The sequence below is a fragment of the Marasmius oreades genome, chromosome 2, assembly GCF_018924745.1.
Source record: "Marasmius oreades isolate 03SP1 chromosome 2, whole genome shotgun sequence".
NCBI classification, from domain to species: Eukaryota; Fungi; Basidiomycota; class Agaricomycetes; order Agaricales; family Marasmiaceae; genus Marasmius; species Marasmius oreades.
Window position 1 is genome coordinate 3,701,311 of NC_057324.1, and position 15,760 is coordinate 3,717,070.

The window sequence follows — 15,760 nt, forward strand, 5'->3', positions numbered from 1 at the left end:
CAGCTCAGCAAGTTCTTTCCGTCCACCTGACTCGCTGTCAGTTCGAAGGAACGGGCGATTGATCTTCACGAAATCGCGATGATTGCCTATACAGACGCTGTTTTTGAGACAATCCATTTAGTTGGGATGCTTCAAAGATGAGAAAGCGCAGAAAATTTCTCCAGTTCTGGCATCTCCGCCACCTCCGCCACCTGGAAAGGACGAGAAAGGAACAGGTCGGTTACACCGTATTACTGCTGATAATGACTAGTAGACGACAAAACTCGATTTCCCCCCCTCAATTCAAGTGAGGAAGCAAGTCAGCGTCCGGTAACTTAGAACAAAGCGTAAACATCGGGGGTCAGTGTCTATGGGCAGCATTGTTATTAGGCTTTCAAATGAATAGTCGGTACAGAAACAGACCGACGCTCCCGAACCGGCAATTAATAAATTGACATCAGGTTGCCGAGTTCTTTTGGCGAGAATTTGGTCCATGCACCTGCATATAGAAGATTGTTTTTTTTGTATCCGTGTGAGCGGAAGCACAGCGCTAACTCACTTGTATTCGGCCAAATCAGGACAGATCTCGAATTCAAAAACTTGCAATAAAGAAGATGTTCTTAGAGGTAGACAGGTAGCTCTTTAGGTGACGTACGAGATACCCCCTGCCAAACGCGAACTGAATTTGACCAGACGTCCACGGGATTGCGAAAAGGTTTATAAGAGAATGAGGTCTCCCTCCGATTGAACCAAGTAACAACTTCCCTCATCTTCGAGCTTCAGTTACAGAAAACAATGGACGGTTCTACTTGGTGTTCTCAAAGTACATCTTCGGGCTCTTCCTCCCCTTCCCCTAGGCTTGTAAACAGCTTGCGGGTTTACGGTGACAATGCTATCGATGGGGATCACTTGGGTACAAAGGAAGTCTTCAATGAGGTCGTCAGAGGACGAAAGAGTTGGAAAACACTCAAAGGCGGCGAGATGGTATGGTCTCCGGACCTAGAGGCTGCTTTACTAGAAGGTAGTTACGATCCAGGATTTCGGCGGTCAATAATGTTAACTCCTTACAGGACTTGCCAGCTATCAGCCAGATGATTCCCGCGAAACCAGACTTCTCGGTCGGTCAGTCGCACCTCACCGGTTTTTCTTTTTGAATTATCTGACACTGACTCTACAACCATAAGATTCCCCATGCGAAATCGATACATATCAGCCTACATTTATCAAAAAACAGGAAAGGAGCGCTCCGCTAAGCAGGTCGGAAGTCGTCTACAACAACTCCGGGATACGTGCGGCGGTAAAAAACGTTAGTCCTATCACATCTCTTTCTCCGTTATTTTCCAATTAACTTTTGACCTCTTGTTTCAGTCCAGCATCTGCTGTCACCTTGCCGCAAACACAAGGATTCTGCGACATCGAAAGGATTCAACTATAATTCCCTCCATCGATACGGATTCTCAAAGTTAGCTTCGCTCAGGCGCGACCCCTCAGAGCGCCCCGCTTCGCCGATCGTTGATTCTCGCGAATGGCTGCGGAAGTCCACAGTGTCACCCATGTATATCTACATTCTTCCTGGAAATGGCTGCAGCGCTCCAGAGAGACCTATTTACGACCCGCCGTCCGTATCGTCATCCCTTGGTGCCGTGAACCACCCACGTCCCATCCGCACCATCGATCCTACTTTAACCTTCGTGTCGTACTCCCCCCTCGACCGTTCAACACGATCATCCTTCAACGTCTACGACTCTCATGGGTTCATCCACACCGAAGAATCCTCACTTGTTTTATCGATGAACGATGAGAGGGGGTATTATTACACAACATGCCTCATTCCTGGGTTCTGGGAAACAATATGCAAGCACACAGGTTAGTGCGCTAACAGAGACGTTATTGATCATGTCACTAATGTCATAATTTATGGCCAGACCCTACTGAATTTACCATCGAGCACAAAGTCATACAAGACGACATCTCCCATGTCCAATCAGACTTGTTCTCCGCCGTTTACAAGTTCCGCTATCCGGCGGAGTCTGATGCACGTCTATCTTCCCGTCCTTCGGGCTCCACCGAATATGTCATGTCACAGGACAGTCATCACGGATCGCCCAGCGATGATTTTCACAGTCCTTCTACTGCCTCTGATGATTTGTTCGACCTTTCGGATATCGGGCTGCCGCGAATCACCTCTGATACGACTTCCTACGATATGACCTGTCTCCAAGGCTATGGTCGCAGTGTGTCACTGCCAAGTTCCCCAAAGCCCGAAGTGGGTAAAGAATTGTATCATTCTCGCCGCGGATCGGACCCGTCTCTAGCCTGGAGTTACAGTGACAATGCCTCGTAAACTGGAGGAAAAAAACGGCCTTCTGAAAGGTCGATTCTGCCCTTATCTTATCCTATATTGTGAGTCCACTTTTCATCCTTTTGAAGCCTACCAGAACTGAAAAAGCCCTTGCAGTTATATCACTCGTGGTCTCCTGCTACTAGTCCTATGTCCAAACGTTTTGGCTATTCACATATGCAATTAACATATGCAATTGACATATGCATTAACATATGCTATCGTACAGTATACCCTTGGCTAAAAAGCCGAACATCTGGCTGTCCTCATAACCTTTAACAACATTTCCTGATTCTCTGGTCTAGTAATGCTTTTTTCGACTTATGTACCATGATGCATTGTTCTCAAATTTGCAATAAAATAAAATAAAGATTCTATGAAAAGCGCAGTTATCGGTTTACTATCAGTTCTGCCCCGCCGTTAGCGTTCTACTTTAACAAACATTGCTAGCTATTCAAGTATTCATCGTGTACCTTTCCTTGAAAAAAAGAATGGTCCGCATCATTCCACCTCTCAGCGCTCAGCACTGTTCCTCGAGCACTCGGCAACGACCGTGATGGTTATTGTAGCCGCGCTTGGGCGTTTGTTTGTCTTCTACCACAATGACACAACAAGGCTCGGAACACGGTGTCCCACAAGATGTTATTCCTCCCGCTACAAGGCGATCCCCCGAAAGCGTGAATCAGTAACACCGTCCAAAACGCTGTTGAATCTCAAGTTAGAACCTACTACTACTCCGACCCCTACTCGACGACGTCCCCGAATATTGGAGCCTGAAGACGATGAAAGCTTGCCGTCGTCAAAGCCCAAAGGGTCACCATCTAAGAAGCAGAGACAAGGCTATGCACCTCCGGAGAAATATGCTCATCTAGATAAGTTGACGGATAGACTACAAGGCGGGCTAGATGGTATGTGAATCTTTCCTTTCTCCTTTCATACCACCTGTCACCGTTCGAACTCAGTTGATTCTAGTGTTGTTCTGTGGGATCAAGTGAGTTCACCACCCCCTCCGATCTTCCAAGCCATGAACAGGTTTCCCCCTCGCGCCCTTTCATTCGCAGTCCCGGAGTCAAGTCGGCAGAAATCGGGCTTCATTTCGGCCATCGTAACAATCGGTTCTGGCGTTGTTTACACCAGTCAGGTGGGTGGTGCGAACGAACTGCATGGAACGATCTGATTACATTCTTGACAGGCTTCACCCCGACCACTTTGCCTCCCTCTGCGGGGCCTTCTCTCCCCGAGCAATCCAACATTGGTTTAGTGAGTGATAGAGAATAGCCCTTCGGAAATCCGACGTTTGCGTTCTGAGCAAGTTCGAATAGACAGATCTGGTTGAGAGGCCGACATCCAAGGTGTGTTGGTATTGATTCCGAGGAGAAAAACCCGTCGGTCTTTAACTTCTATTTTTTATTGCATAGGAGGATGAACTGTCCCGAGACGAGAAGATAGCAGCCGTCCCTTCTTTCCTAAACAAGATCGCTCTATTCCGACCACGGATAGTCTGTTTCATCGGGTTGGAGATTGCTAGGATAGTGCGAAAACGTGCCATTCCGGGCTATACTTGTCCAAGCAGACCTAGCAGCCCGACGAAACGGTCGGGTAGCTTGAAGGCTCAGGTCAACAGGATGAAACCCCTGCCACCAGACGGGGTTAATATTCAAACTGGTTCATTCTGACGATGATCCATGCACTTCAGTGGGGAGCTCCTTGGCAGAAGTTCCAGACCCTGCGCCTCACGGTGTAAAGGAAACCTTGTTTTTCGCTTTACCCAGTACTTCCGGCCTTTCAACCACATATCAGGTACTGGCATACTCGTGCAATCTCTGCTCGTGAGAAAAAGCTAACATTGTGCTTACCGTGGTCTTAGCTGTCCGAACTGGTTTCTTTCTTTACTCAGGTCAAGCAGTTGCGGGATGAACTAAAGCAAGGTAATTTGAGAACTGACGATATACCCACTATCCGACTACCCTTGCATGAGTAGCATTTGTTTCTCTCTTGTCTATAATACGGACCACGCCATTGTGGCTGAGTAGGATTATGATATTCAACGAGCTCAACTCGAACCCTTAAGACGAAGAAGCCCGAATAGCCTGCTTCTCTTCTCTTTTGCTTCGTACTTCATCTTCGCCTCGTGTTCATATTCCTCGTCCGTGATATCCCCACCAAAGGAATACCACACAACGCAAGTCATCCCAAGTACCGCTGCAAGTACGCATCTATTGGAGTTCCATACCTGGTTAATATCTGCAGAGTCGAGAGTACGTCAATGAACTTACGAGAACATAACCCCAATTGCCTTGGGCGTCCACCCAAATCGTTGCGGGAACGGTCCCGTCGTCAAACCGCTCAAATCATCAGCCGACGAATGCCCAGCTGCATTTCCGGACGACGGTTTTCCTAATGCTGCGCAGTTGTTAAACAACTTCTGAGGAACATCGCTCTTGAAATTCTGAGCGTCCGAAGGTGCTTCAATAATCTGTAACGCCAGACCAGCGTCTAAACTCCAGGTATTCGAGGCTTATCACGGCTAAAATCAGTATGAAGGTAAATCGCGCTAGACAAAAAGACTGACATTGGAAAAGCCAGACACCAGGATTATCGGCAACGAACCTGAGAGTCACTGACTCTCCAGCAGGGATGTACACTGTATCCCTCCGCATGGGGTTTGACAAGTTGTTCGATACGGGAGGGTTCAGCGAGGTATCGGATGATTTATAGTCTGTTGCGCGATTGACGAGCATAGGCTGGTGTCCATGGAAGTAGCTATGCATGAGGGGCGTTATTTCTAAGCCCACCAAGTCCATGGTACAGGCGACTTACAAAGGATGTGATCGAGTGTCGCCATTTTTCACAACCAAATCCACAACATCGCTTCGGTTCACAACGAAACTAAGCGGGCCGTACGCTTGTTCAACGGAAGCATCGTTTCCAAGGCTGAGTTCGCTCAACAAAGCTGGAACATTCGGAAGATTATATGTGGTGCGATTGAACATCCCATAATTCTTCCCGTCGTCCAGGGTTTCGAAATTGACCTCCAGATCTATGGTTTTGGTAGAGGCAGAAACTGGTTGCGGCTGAACCGGGACTAGTGCCATATCATTGACCAATGTATACTGCGAGGTGGTACGGTTGTTCGTGATCGGGGCGGAGGTGGAATACGTAATTGAGGAAGTGATGTCTGTAGAATGATAGGTGAGGTTTCGAGTCCACATCATTATTATCGGCTTACTGGGTTGAACGTTATTTTGGACGTCCCTGAACATACGGGCATCCATGTTGGCATGAATTTCCCAGTTGGAGGAGCGATCTGCCCTCGAAGTGACCAACACTGAGTACCGCTGCCCGACAGCGAGACTTAGGTCATCGACTGGTGTTTCGTTAACTTCGGTCTGCTCAGACCTCCGTTAGCCTAAATTCGGACATCAATGTCTTTGAAACTTACCCCATCTGCTTCAATCTGTGCACAGTGTATTGAGTATGTATGTATTATCGCAACCATCAATGGTCAAAGAAGCACTTACGATCCTCATATCATGTCCATCAATCCAAACGAAAAACGTCGCGAAGGCGGATGTGTTTATGACCCGCAGACGATAGGTCCTCCCGGTCTCGAACGGTAACGTAGCGTCCCGGTTGAAGCCTACCGAGGAGGACGATGAGCCCCCCGATATAGGTGGCAGGTACGAAGCGTTTTGGGCGAAATACATGATGGCCGAGTCTAGATTCTATATTAGACGTTGGAAATCTTGTGGTAAAGTTTGGACCAACCAGGTACGGGTTCAACACCTGCAGGGTTTCCAACACTGAGAAATTCATCGCGAAGAGTACTGTACTCGGTGTGATACCAATCGCCAAGAACGACAGTGAATTCTGCGTCATAGGAATAGGTTTCCTTGAAGGCGTGAAGGACCACCGGTGCTCGAAGACCATCAGCACTCTGGCCCTGAGTAGCCGCCGTCAGCGGACGAACAGAATCGAAAGCGATCGTAGCACTCACACTGGCGAAGGCGGATATCCAATAGGTACCCGTTTGATTGGAGGCATTTATCGGTAAGACGTAGTCAAAAGTTCCTCCGGGAGGTATGCCGCTGAACGAAATGATGTGAATCAGATGAGAGGGAAAGGGTGGTTAATGGCACAAACCATTCTGATACACCAAGTGTACCGTCCATCCAAGGCATAGAGTTGGATACAATACCATGATGGTGGAGAGACGTAGGTTGGTCTAGAGAATTGAGCGCGTGAATCACTAGGGAATCGGATGTCTGAATGTCAATCGGTGGTGGCCTAGAATCAATGTCAGACAACATTCAAGAAGGACGATCGCGTTGAATCTTACGGCCATGTATTGTTCACTCCAATTACTCGACGTTCCGCAAGGCCGTCGGGATTGACGCCATGGACGTAGGTGAGATTCCACCATACTTCATGAACAGCCGCAAATACGGGGGATACCAGGAACGCTAAGAAGATAGCTGAGGACCCCATGCTTGAACAAAAAAGTGAGAATTTCACCTCACGTTAATAAGTGGAATCTCCTTTACTTCATCCTCCTATCCTCGTGTCTTGCGATGGGAATTTGAACGCCATATACGGTTACCAAAACAAGTCTATCTGATAAAAACCAGATGCCGATATACTCAGGGCTGCAGGGACCATAATCAGTTAATTTTTCCCATCGAGAAGCCGTCGGTCCAGGGGTCCGATTTTGCCTGTATGAGGTCTGAATTCAGGCCATACATTGGAAAGTGAGTCGTAGAGGGTAAGAGTCTGGAACGGTTCATTGATTTCTAAGTTTAATTTAGGGCCATCTCCTAAACTGACGACAAAAACTCACAGAAACTCACTTGTTTGAAGTTGTGTCTTGTGCACCCACCAAAAAGCCGAAAAAGGCCGAAGGGCCACACAAGCGGTTTGCTGATGCACCTGCTTATGTGCTGACCATTTTCTGGATATAAAAAAAACCGAAATCGTGTTGGTATGATTCCCTTAAAGATGAGGAATCCATGCGGAAATGAAGGACCGACGTAGGAGCAGAGGCGCATGCGACGGTAAACGAGTACGATCGTGAGAAATAACGATAATTTTCTCATCTTATCAGATAGTATTATCAGATATCTTCGCACCATCATCCAACCCGATTCCCTGGGACCGCATTGCAGCCGTTTTTGTATCTAATTTCCACCGTCCCTTCATTTCTCAAAAATGTTATAATATTCAGCGGTCTGAATTTTCTTTTTCTGACCTTCAGAGGCTACTTATCGTTATGGCGAAGGCCCTCTTCTCGGTACCCATATTTTTCATCGTCTTTCGTGAAACCCTCGAGGCTGCAATTATTGTGTCTGTTCTCCTCGGCCTTGCAGAGCAGCTTGTCCATGACGATCCAGGCCGTATCTCTGGAGGAACACCTACTGTGTCCCGATCACAGTCATCGCAGACCGAGGATGACCCAGCGACAGTGGAGGATGGCCAAATGCAACGTCGTCGCCTTATCCGGAAATTACGGTGGAATGTAAGAGGAGTCTATCCTCGTCGGATCTTTCTCAATCAAACATGTTCTTTAGATCTTTGGTGGTGCCCTGATTGGATTTTTCGTCGCACTCGCGATTGGCGCAGCGTAAGTCGTCGGCTTCAGTGACCACCTCTAAGAACGCTTATTTTTCGTACTTCCGCAGTTTCATTGCCGTATGGTTCACCCAAGCATCAAATCTGTGGGCGAAGTCTGAGGAACTCTGGGAAGGTATCTTTGAGCTCATTGCCTCTATCATGATCTTTGGAATGGGCCTTACGATGTTGAAAATGGATCGAGGTTCGTCTCATCGACCGAATAGTGATCAGCACCTCAGATATTGAACCCTGAATTTCAGCAAAGGCGAAGTGGCGCATCAAACTTCATAAGGCTTTCAATAATCGAGGTATTCAAAGCTTCGCTGAACCTATCTGTATGGGGCTAATGGTCTTTTTATCCTCTAGTCAACGCTGACAGAGAAGGAAAAACCGGCCGTTGGGTGTTGTTCATCCTCCCTTTGATCACTGTACTCCGAGAAGGTAGATCAGCCTTTCCGTTTTGGACCTCACGAAGATATCTGACTCAAGAGGATAGGTATTGAGGCCATCATCTTCGTCGGAGGCGTCTCTCTCGGAGAGCCTGCGACTGCCATCCCCATTGCTACCATCGTTGGACTCATTTGCGGGTGCGTCTGTGGTTTCCTTATCTACCAGTTCGCCAGTCGAACCAGTAAGCCTTTCCTTCCTTGCTGATGCTCCATGGCTCATGACTTAACTTGCTGCCTGTTCCTACTTTAGCTCTCACCATCTTCTTGATCGTCATGACCAACTTCCTCTTGTTGATCGGTGCTGGGTTGTTCGCACGGTCCATTGCTTCCTTCGAGAAGAACGCCTTCAACAACTTGCTTGGTCCTCACATCAGCGACCTTACAGGAGATGGTCCTGGGACGTTCCAGGTACAGGGTAACGTCTGGCACATTCGATGTTGCGATGACCAAGGTTGGTCGGTGTTCAGCGCCATCTTTGGATGGACCAGTAACGCTACCATCGGGAGAACCTTGGCCTATCCCATCTATTGGCTGTGCGTAGTTATCGCCCTCATTCTCATGAAGTACACAGAGGTGAGCTGTCCTCTGGCATGAAAGTGGTACTGTCGTCTGGTTAGCCATTGACAACTTTGTGCTAGGGTCGCACCAAGTTATTCGGACACGAGTCAGCTACCGGGTATCGTCGCAAAATGAGACGCCAAGAGAAGGCTGCTGCGGTCGCAACTGTAGAACACGACGACAAGGAGGGTAGTTTTGAGGGGGCTCTGGAAGCATCGAAGGAATCTTCCTCCATAAGAAAAGGTGGTACCGCCAGGCTTGCTTAACGCTGCCCGAGATCGATGCTGGACTCTTCTAAGACTCTTCTGCGCTGATGCAAGTTTCTTTATGGTCCCAGCATTCATAAAGAAGACTTGACGACATAGATTCATTTTTTGCTCATGTTAAATTTTTTTTTCTGTACAAGACGAAAAGTAGTACTTAGAGCGGTCACACCAAAGTTTGCGTTTTGAATGGATAGCACCGTAGTTTAGGAAGTGACTAGCCCGGGGGTTGGAATATTGTTCTTTTTCAAATGGTTCCTGCCGGGATTCGACTCCAGAAGATTCGGAACAAGAGAGAGAGAAACTGGTTCAAACTCTTGCTGGGGCCGCTCCATAAGATTCCGTTTCAGTCCCTCGTTCCATGAGTTTGACGGCGAAAAGTGAAAGTGGCATGACCGTGACCGCTTTGTTTCCGTCACATCAATCGTTCACATTGCCACTTTGGCTGAAAGCCGATTTCAATCTTCTTTTCATCCTTAATTTTTTTCCGTCTTCGTGCTCTGTGGGCATCAGCAATACTTAATTCTTCGACGACGATGCAACTTCATCTATTCACATTAACCTTCCTGTCTCTTTTCCTGCAAATACTGGCGTCACCGATCCCTCAAGACTCCACGTCATCTGGACGAATAACGCATTTTATAGAACGAAAACCAAGTGGATGGAAGGAGAGATGGACTAATTTTCTACAAGGCGTAGTGGATCTCATCTATATAAAACCTCCCGTTGACGACGGGTGAGTTTTAGCACCATGGTTGCTCGAAAATGCCGAACACTGACCTGGCTATAACTCCATCTCCTTCACAGAAAAGATATCTTTTTAGAACGTGACCTCGAAGGATCAATCTATATCTCAGTTCCAGGTCTACCACCTCCTGAATATAGCTTGCGCACTCCGAAAATAATAGGTGTGGATGAGCAGAGAAGATTGGTCATGAAAATTGCAGGAATCTAAAATGGTATGTTCTTTTGCGATCTCTGTGTCTCTTTACGTTATAGCTGATTCAAACTCCCTCACTGTACACCAGCTAGACGTGTCGCCATCAACACTTGATCCGCGTAAATTTTCATATGGTCCTCTGTATCAACACAACCTCGACCAGTCACAATATGTATTCTAATCTATTGCTCATCAATCAACATCAATTCAACCTACCATATCCATTATCCAGTGACGCACATCTCTTAGGAATGATCGTGAAGAGTACAGATTCACCAGCAAGGGTCAAGGGTCAAATTTTGAACTTCCCGTCCTCGCGCGCCTCTACGAGTTCAAGGGTACCTTTGTGAAGCGCTTGGCATCACACGAAATTAAACTTTGTATTGAAACTGTACAACGGTATATGCCAGTTCGTCAGTGACAGCCACTGATGGGACTAGTACAACAGCGCTCCCAACGTTGCCGCTAGTACTCGGTTCCTAAAACATTGGGATCTACACAGGCACGGGCGTTCAGCGTTGTTGATCTCACTTCTGAATCTCTTAATAGCGGAACGCTAGATGCGAAAATAAAATTGGACGACTGTGTGCAGCATGTTGGCGTAGCGCTCACTTCCTAGCCTTCTCCCCTTCAAACTCATCGAGAGATTGCGTCCGAGGAACTTGGTAGAACCGCTAGCGTAAATCCCTCCAGCCATTCCCGTCGTTCAAAAAAGCTCGTAAGATATGTCAGAGTCGCCATCACCATTTAGATCACCGGCGAGCCAATCGTACGATGCACGGCTAAAATTCCCCGGCGTTTCAAACACGAGCGTTTCTGTTGGAAGGAACCGAGCCGTGGAGGGTTTCTATCTCGTGCGAGCCATGTACCGGATGTCCGCCTTTTCCTGAACTGAACCAGCTGATAAAGCGCTTTCCTCTCAATTGCATCTAGTAACGATGTTCCTCCAAGAACGTCTGACGCGCCAGGAGTGTGGAGCAGTGGAATCAGTGGACCTAGGTCTAGTCTCCCCGATGACAATCGAAAGAGAACGACAACATTTGTGTGTTCAATAGTGTCGTGCACAAGACCTCATTTTGCATTCGATTTCGTGTCAGGATCTTCCTTGGAGGGTTTCTCCATATCAGAAGAAGCAGGTTATTCCGTTGCTGGTGGCGAGTGTCTTCATTCCCCGTCCCGATCGTGTATCATTGGATGTCTTCCAAGCAAGTACAACAAGTAGAACCACGATTTAGACTAGTGAAGAAGATGGCGAGAATGATACATCGAAATGAGAAGAATATGCGCGTAGCAAGAGTTTAGAGCATTACCCATCCTACCGGTGCCAAAGAACTAGTGAGAGACGGATCCTAAGAAACTGCCACTGGCTGTAAGAAACGGCATACTCCCACCGGTAGACGAGATATCCAACGTAACGAGTAAATCGTCGAATTCTCAGGAAACTGTCATTTGTGGATGTTGTGATACCTCAATTTGGCTACAAAGGCTGATAGCTTGACTGGAACACTCGAGTCCACAGCCGGTTGGGGAAACCGAGGCATTCGCATGTCTCGTCTTGGAATGGGTGCTTGCACTTGTCCGGTGCCGGTGACATCGAAAGACCAGAAATACAAGAACAAGGTGGAGCCATCTTCGATATGGGGGATCAGAGGAATGAACAAGTAGATGGGCGGACATTCCAGGCGTCGTCGAAATATAGATCTAGAGCTTTGATTCATCCTTGTAACCAGATACTGGCGCTACGAGTTCTCGAAAGAAGCCAGCTTCGGATAGAAATATTCAGAAGAACTTGCTGTGTTTGATACTTAAGATCCTCACCTGATGAAAGCCCGAGTCTGTAAACATACTTGAAGCTTGTGATACCCATGCACATTCGCTGTCGGACTAAGCAGTCAGCACATCGAATATTTGTGATCCTTGAGAGTGAACACCTTGATCGTTAACGATTTCTACTCGAGGAACCTCGTTATCCCGTCTGGCATCTGTATTGGAGTGTCCCAATTGACTGCCAGACTGCTAATCACGGGGTCGAAAAGACGTAAGGTTGGTACTATCCAGAGTGGTGCACAACAACGACAGCTCTATCGCAGGGTAATTGAGAAACGAGAGCGGTACCGCAGGTAAGCATCGTCACGAAGGAATCCGGCCCTTGATGGCACTAAAGCCAAGGTGACGAAGATCGCTTGAATATGGTCCCCTAACACCACGGACTATTTTCTCAGTTACTTTCCAGACTCCTGAGAGATGTCATCTAAAGTAATCCGAATAAGCTTCCAGCGTGTGTTCCGGTACTTGCAAGTTCCGAGGTAACGTTGAAGTTGCCCAAACTTCCTAACGCTAAGAGCCAAAACTTGAGCGATTAGTAGGTGTCAGGTATGTATATGAGCTCTAGAACGATGGCTTATCTCAGCCCGAAAGAACGGAGCACGGAGCACGAGAAAAACACGTACTACTGCCGAGAAATAACACGAAGGTGATATTTTGAACATTCGCAAGTGGAGTCACTGCTCAGTAGTGCTATCGTGCCAACGAACTATCCCGAAAAGAGACCAAACCGAACCACCGCGATTCAAAGTATCGTAAAAGTCCTTTTTCCGTGCCTGAAAGGCGTTGTTGGTTGCATGCTAAGTGACAAGAAGCTCCTCCGCCCCTCCTTTGATGCAGGCCCGCTGTACGACACCACCCTTGAACCCCACTTGTGGTGGAGCCTTGCATTGTCGCGGGAGCATCGTGACTGTTACAGTGTTGAGTGTGGCAGAGCTTGCATAGAGACCCCATACACCCCAGCGAACACTATCAATTTCAGGAAGAGCTTTGAACTTCGTCAACTCTCGATCGTGTAACGGTAAGTTGTTGAGGAGAATGAAGTCGGAAGCCGAGTTAGGAAGGTAGATGGGAAACCGGATGTATAGTAATACACCGACCGGCGGCACCGGCATTTAGAGAATTGCCGGTTTGCCTTTCTGCATCTTTGTTCTCTTACACCCATCTCAGCGATTTTGGTTGCGATAAAATCCCGGTAACTTAATGTTAACACAGATGAACCGGCAGCGTGGTTTGGGAACTCCACGATGGCAACCGATTCACCTTTTCAGAAATCTCAAGTTGACTCGAGCTGCAAGCACAATGTACACTCGGAACCGATTACCACTGGCTGAACCCACAGCTGGTGTCCATCATCGACAACCTTGAACGAGCTATTATACCAGCCCAGCGGTGGCTCGAGGTGTACCCATCAGAAATGAGCAGACCATCAATACAAGTGACCATCCTTGGGTTTGGGAGTGGGAGCTGCGGAATACGGACTGTCCATGGCTGAAGGTGAACACGGTAGTAACCTGGGATACTATCAGAGTGGGGTTATGAGACCTATGCCTTTGGGAAGCGTTCATTATGGCGACTCAGACAACAGGTACTATCAGTTGGAGAGCTCTGGTTCAACGTCAAAACTTCTGGATCTACTGATTGAATGAGATCGATCATTCAAGGAGGAAGAATTCGATGACCCAGGTGCACAGTTCGTTGAGGCAGTATAGGAAGGATTCTATGCAAGATCGAGGATTCTGAGCAACAAGATTCCGAGCAAACCAGCCCGATCGCCATGTGTTCGTATTTACCGTCCACAGTGGGCATGATTCTATCACCGTCCCAAGTGAAAACGCATTGGGGATTCTACGTTATAGGGAATAATATGACCCAGCCGACCAAGACAATCGTAGAAAGGGCCCATTCTCGACCAGGGATTGCGTTCGAGGTCCAGAACTCAATGGTCCTTTACACATGCGATGCGGCGTTTCCTCGTGGAAACAGAAATCAGAGATTGCATGCATGAATCAATGAATCAATTTCAATGTTAGCGAAGTATCGTCCTAGTCCTATGGTGGCGGCACTGGAAACCGATATTGACACAATCCTCCAGAGATCTCAAGCTACAGAACCGTTATTTTATGTGTCGATCGCTCAAATGTTGTGGGTGTTGTAAGGGTTCTAAGTTACACGGTACTTGTTCGAGTGAACGCCAAGTTCCGCGACTGGCTATAGAGCTATAAAAAGCGCGAGGGACATCATGTTTGCCTTCATCGTTTGCCCAAAATCCCAAGCCAAACCGATTCGTAGGGTGACTTTGAACCCAGGGATCTTTTGTAGCTGAATGTTGTCAACGCCTGTCCAATGGTGTCTTCATTCACGCTATCCGAGTATACATATCGATTGGACGACAGAATCCTATGAAGTTTATTAAGGAAAATGGAAAGAAAACATCGAGAAAAGTCATCCATGTCACCCACCTTCCTCCCCAACAGTTCCAACGCGTTTCACGGGGCCAAACCCAAGTTCCCGAAGAATTCCAGGGAAGTCCTCAGGACGAGTTTTTAGCTCCGACTGTGAGTGAGCATCGGCCTAATCGAGTAGAGACCCAAAATCAACGAGAAGAACACACAAGGTCAGAGGAAACGAACACTGTGAACTATTCGTCTAGCCTTCTTGTATGAATCCCAGGCCTGGGGTTCCAATATGAAGACCCCACCCGGTGTAAGGACGTCGTAGACGCGTCGAAAAAATATCTCCAGACCCTCGTCCCCTCCATGTAGATGAATCCATTTGGATATCGAGAAGCTAAAACGCGTTATTTCGTCGCGGATTTTAGAAAGAAAGAAAGGAAAAGGCGCACGCGACTACGACGTCGTATCCCTCTTGATCCTCCGGTACAGCATCAGACTTGTTGACCCAGTCCCCAACACGGAACGATACGTTGTGCGGGAAGACGTTCTTTCCGCGGTTCTCTGAAGGCGGTACGGGTAAAGGACCAAACATATGTTCAAGAGAGGAAGGGAAATAGTCTGGTTTGTGTACATTTCTGGGGACTCCTGAAGGTGACGAGCGTTTGCGTTTTTTCTCGCTGAGCTCTCCCGTACTCTCGTTCGGGCCTTGTTGAGACCAGACCGCTAATCTTCTTCTCCACGCTGCCCGTATGAGTGTATCGTCAATATCTACACCAACGACTTTCTTTGCATGCCATTTCTGTGCTGAGAAGAAATTTCGCGTCATTGGATTGAAAGATAGATTTCAGGATGGGAGGGCGACTCACCTATTTCCACTGTAACCCAGCCTTCGTTACAACCGACATCTAGCACGCGTTTTCCAAAGAATAAGTCTTCAGGTAGTAAAGCAAGTCGTGGGTCGTTTATGAATGGTCGCCGTGTGTAGTAGCTATGGAAAGGACATCAAGCGAATTGCTATAGAATTCAGATTTCAAGACGGCTCACCCGTGGTAATTACCATGAATTGGAATATGCTGAGTTGCCATAGCATGATTAGTGGAACCTCCTACACAATCCGGTGGGGGTTATCGCGTCCGCGCGCCGAGTCGTGGTTACTTATAGCAAGCACAAGCGTGAGATTCCAATTCGGACCTTCCAAGTTCCCCACTCTGTCCCAAAAAGCGGGCGGGGAGTCATGCCAGCCATGGACTGTGCGTCCTTCCTGTTTCTCACTGGATTTCACAGAGTCTAGGTCTACCATCCTCATTAACGTAGAACTCGGGGTTTCATGGCAGTGCAATGGGCGGTTGAAGATGTACATAGACGCCGTTGTTCAGAGTCTCTCTATCACCACCACCATTAAT

At 47.7% G+C, this 15,760-nt stretch overlaps 7 protein-coding genes across 8 annotated transcripts; 4 read left to right on the plus strand and 3 right to left on the minus strand.

Annotated features, from left to right (window-relative positions):
- Nucleotides 1–774: 774 nt before the first annotated feature.
- E1B28_004956 (uncharacterized protein) lies at nucleotides 775–2,323 on the plus strand (the record flags this gene model as incomplete). The annotated part of the gene is made up of 5 exons (XM_043149487.1): nucleotides 775–1,000; nucleotides 1,050–1,101; nucleotides 1,164–1,285; nucleotides 1,348–1,845; nucleotides 1,905–2,323. 5 exons carry the CDS (start codon nucleotides 775–777, stop codon nucleotides 2,321–2,323), a joined length of 1,317 nt encoding a protein of 438 aa, XP_043014093.1.
- Nucleotides 2,324–2,876: 553 nt separating this feature from the next.
- On the plus strand, nucleotides 2,877–4,414 carry E1B28_004957 (uncharacterized protein; the record flags this gene model as incomplete). Its single annotated transcript, XM_043149488.1, has 7 exons — nucleotides 2,877–3,228; nucleotides 3,293–3,311; nucleotides 3,382–3,461; nucleotides 3,513–3,580; nucleotides 3,643–3,672; nucleotides 3,739–4,120; nucleotides 4,188–4,414. The coding sequence occupies 6 exons, from the start codon at nucleotides 2,877–2,879 to the stop codon at nucleotides 3,994–3,996; spliced, it is 807 nt and encodes a 268-aa protein (XP_043014094.1). The 3' UTR covers nucleotides 3,997–4,120; nucleotides 4,188–4,414.
- E1B28_004958 (uncharacterized protein) lies at nucleotides 4,374–6,808 on the minus strand (the record flags this gene model as incomplete). The annotated part of the gene is made up of 11 exons (XM_043149489.1): nucleotides 4,374–4,536; nucleotides 4,597–4,837; nucleotides 4,893–5,083; nucleotides 5,141–5,498; nucleotides 5,550–5,709; nucleotides 5,763–5,777; nucleotides 5,842–6,038; nucleotides 6,089–6,263; nucleotides 6,318–6,408; nucleotides 6,464–6,607; nucleotides 6,660–6,808. 11 exons carry the CDS (start codon nucleotides 6,806–6,808, stop codon nucleotides 4,374–4,376), a joined length of 1,884 nt encoding a protein of 627 aa, XP_043014095.1.
- Nucleotides 6,809–7,445: 637 nt separating this feature from the next.
- Nucleotides 7,446–9,425, plus strand: E1B28_004959 (uncharacterized protein). Of its 2 annotated transcripts, XM_043149491.1 has the most exons (9): nucleotides 7,446–7,543; nucleotides 7,596–7,832; nucleotides 7,885–7,937; nucleotides 7,996–8,129; nucleotides 8,188–8,235; nucleotides 8,294–8,368; nucleotides 8,424–8,558; nucleotides 8,627–8,949; nucleotides 9,015–9,425. In XM_043149491.1, the coding sequence occupies exons 2-9, from the start codon at nucleotides 7,794–7,796 to the stop codon at nucleotides 9,198–9,200; spliced, it is 993 nt and encodes a 330-aa protein (XP_043014097.1). In that variant the 5' UTR covers nucleotides 7,446–7,543; nucleotides 7,596–7,793; the 3' UTR covers nucleotides 9,201–9,425. The 2 variants fall into 2 exon arrangements, with proteins under 2 accessions (XP_043014097.1, XP_043014096.1); XM_043149490.1 differs by having other exon boundaries at nucleotides 7,446–7,832.
- Nucleotides 9,426–9,611: 186 nt separating this feature from the next.
- On the plus strand, nucleotides 9,612–10,354 carry E1B28_004960 (uncharacterized protein). The gene is made up of 3 exons (XM_043149492.1): nucleotides 9,612–9,933; nucleotides 10,005–10,156; nucleotides 10,226–10,354. The coding sequence occupies exons 1-2, from the start codon at nucleotides 9,734–9,736 to the stop codon at nucleotides 10,150–10,152; spliced, it is 348 nt and encodes a 115-aa protein (XP_043014098.1). The 5' UTR covers nucleotides 9,612–9,733; the 3' UTR covers nucleotides 10,153–10,156; nucleotides 10,226–10,354.
- A 2,407-nt stretch (nucleotides 10,355–12,761) lies between these two features.
- E1B28_004961 (uncharacterized protein) lies at nucleotides 12,762–13,076 on the minus strand (the record flags this gene model as incomplete). The annotated part of the gene is made up of 1 exon (XM_043149493.1): nucleotides 12,762–13,076. One exon carries the CDS (start codon nucleotides 13,074–13,076, stop codon nucleotides 12,762–12,764), a length of 315 nt encoding a protein of 104 aa, XP_043014099.1.
- A 1,009-nt stretch (nucleotides 13,077–14,085) lies between these two features.
- On the minus strand, nucleotides 14,086–15,550 carry E1B28_004962 (uncharacterized protein). Its single transcript, XM_043149494.1, has 6 exons — nucleotides 15,402–15,550; nucleotides 15,224–15,345; nucleotides 14,807–15,161; nucleotides 14,595–14,751; nucleotides 14,424–14,535; nucleotides 14,086–14,361 (listed from the first exon to the last, which is right to left on the minus strand). Exons 1-6 carry the CDS (start codon nucleotides 15,440–15,442, stop codon nucleotides 14,321–14,323), a joined length of 828 nt encoding a protein of 275 aa, XP_043014100.1. The 5' UTR covers nucleotides 15,443–15,550; the 3' UTR covers nucleotides 14,086–14,320.
- Nucleotides 15,551–15,760: the final 210 nt, after the last annotated feature.

Excerpts from the sequence above, each read along its gene's own strand:
- E1B28_004960 (XM_043149492.1), top strand. The coding sequence starts at position 9,734 with ATGCAACTTCATCTATTCACATTAACCTTCCTGTCTCTTTTCCTGCAA. Across the intron at positions 9,934-10,004 it reads AAACCTCCCGTTGACGACGG|AAAAGATATCTTTTTAGAAC; the intron begins GTGAGTTTTAGC and ends TCTCCTTCACAG.
- E1B28_004962 (XM_043149494.1), bottom strand. The coding sequence starts at position 15,442 with ATGGCAACTCAGCATATTCCAATTCATGGTAATTACCACGG. Across the intron at positions 15,346-15,401 it reads ATTCATGGTAATTACCACGG|CTACTACACACGGCGACCAT; the intron begins GTGAGCCGTCTT and ends TCCTTTCCATAG. Across the intron at positions 14,536-14,594 it reads CTAGACGAATAGTTCACAGT|GCCGATGCTCACTCACAGTC; the intron begins GTTCGTTTCCTC and ends CTACTCGATTAG.
- E1B28_004959 (XM_043149490.1), top strand. The coding sequence starts at position 7,587 with ATGGCGAAGGCCCTCTTCTCGGTACCCATATTTTTCATCGTCTTTCGT. Across the intron at positions 7,833-7,884 it reads TCCGGAAATTACGGTGGAAT|ATCTTTGGTGGTGCCCTGAT; the intron begins GTAAGAGGAGTC and ends CATGTTCTTTAG. Across the intron at positions 8,236-8,293 it reads TAAGGCTTTCAATAATCGAG|TCAACGCTGACAGAGAAGGA; the intron begins GTATTCAAAGCT and ends TTTATCCTCTAG.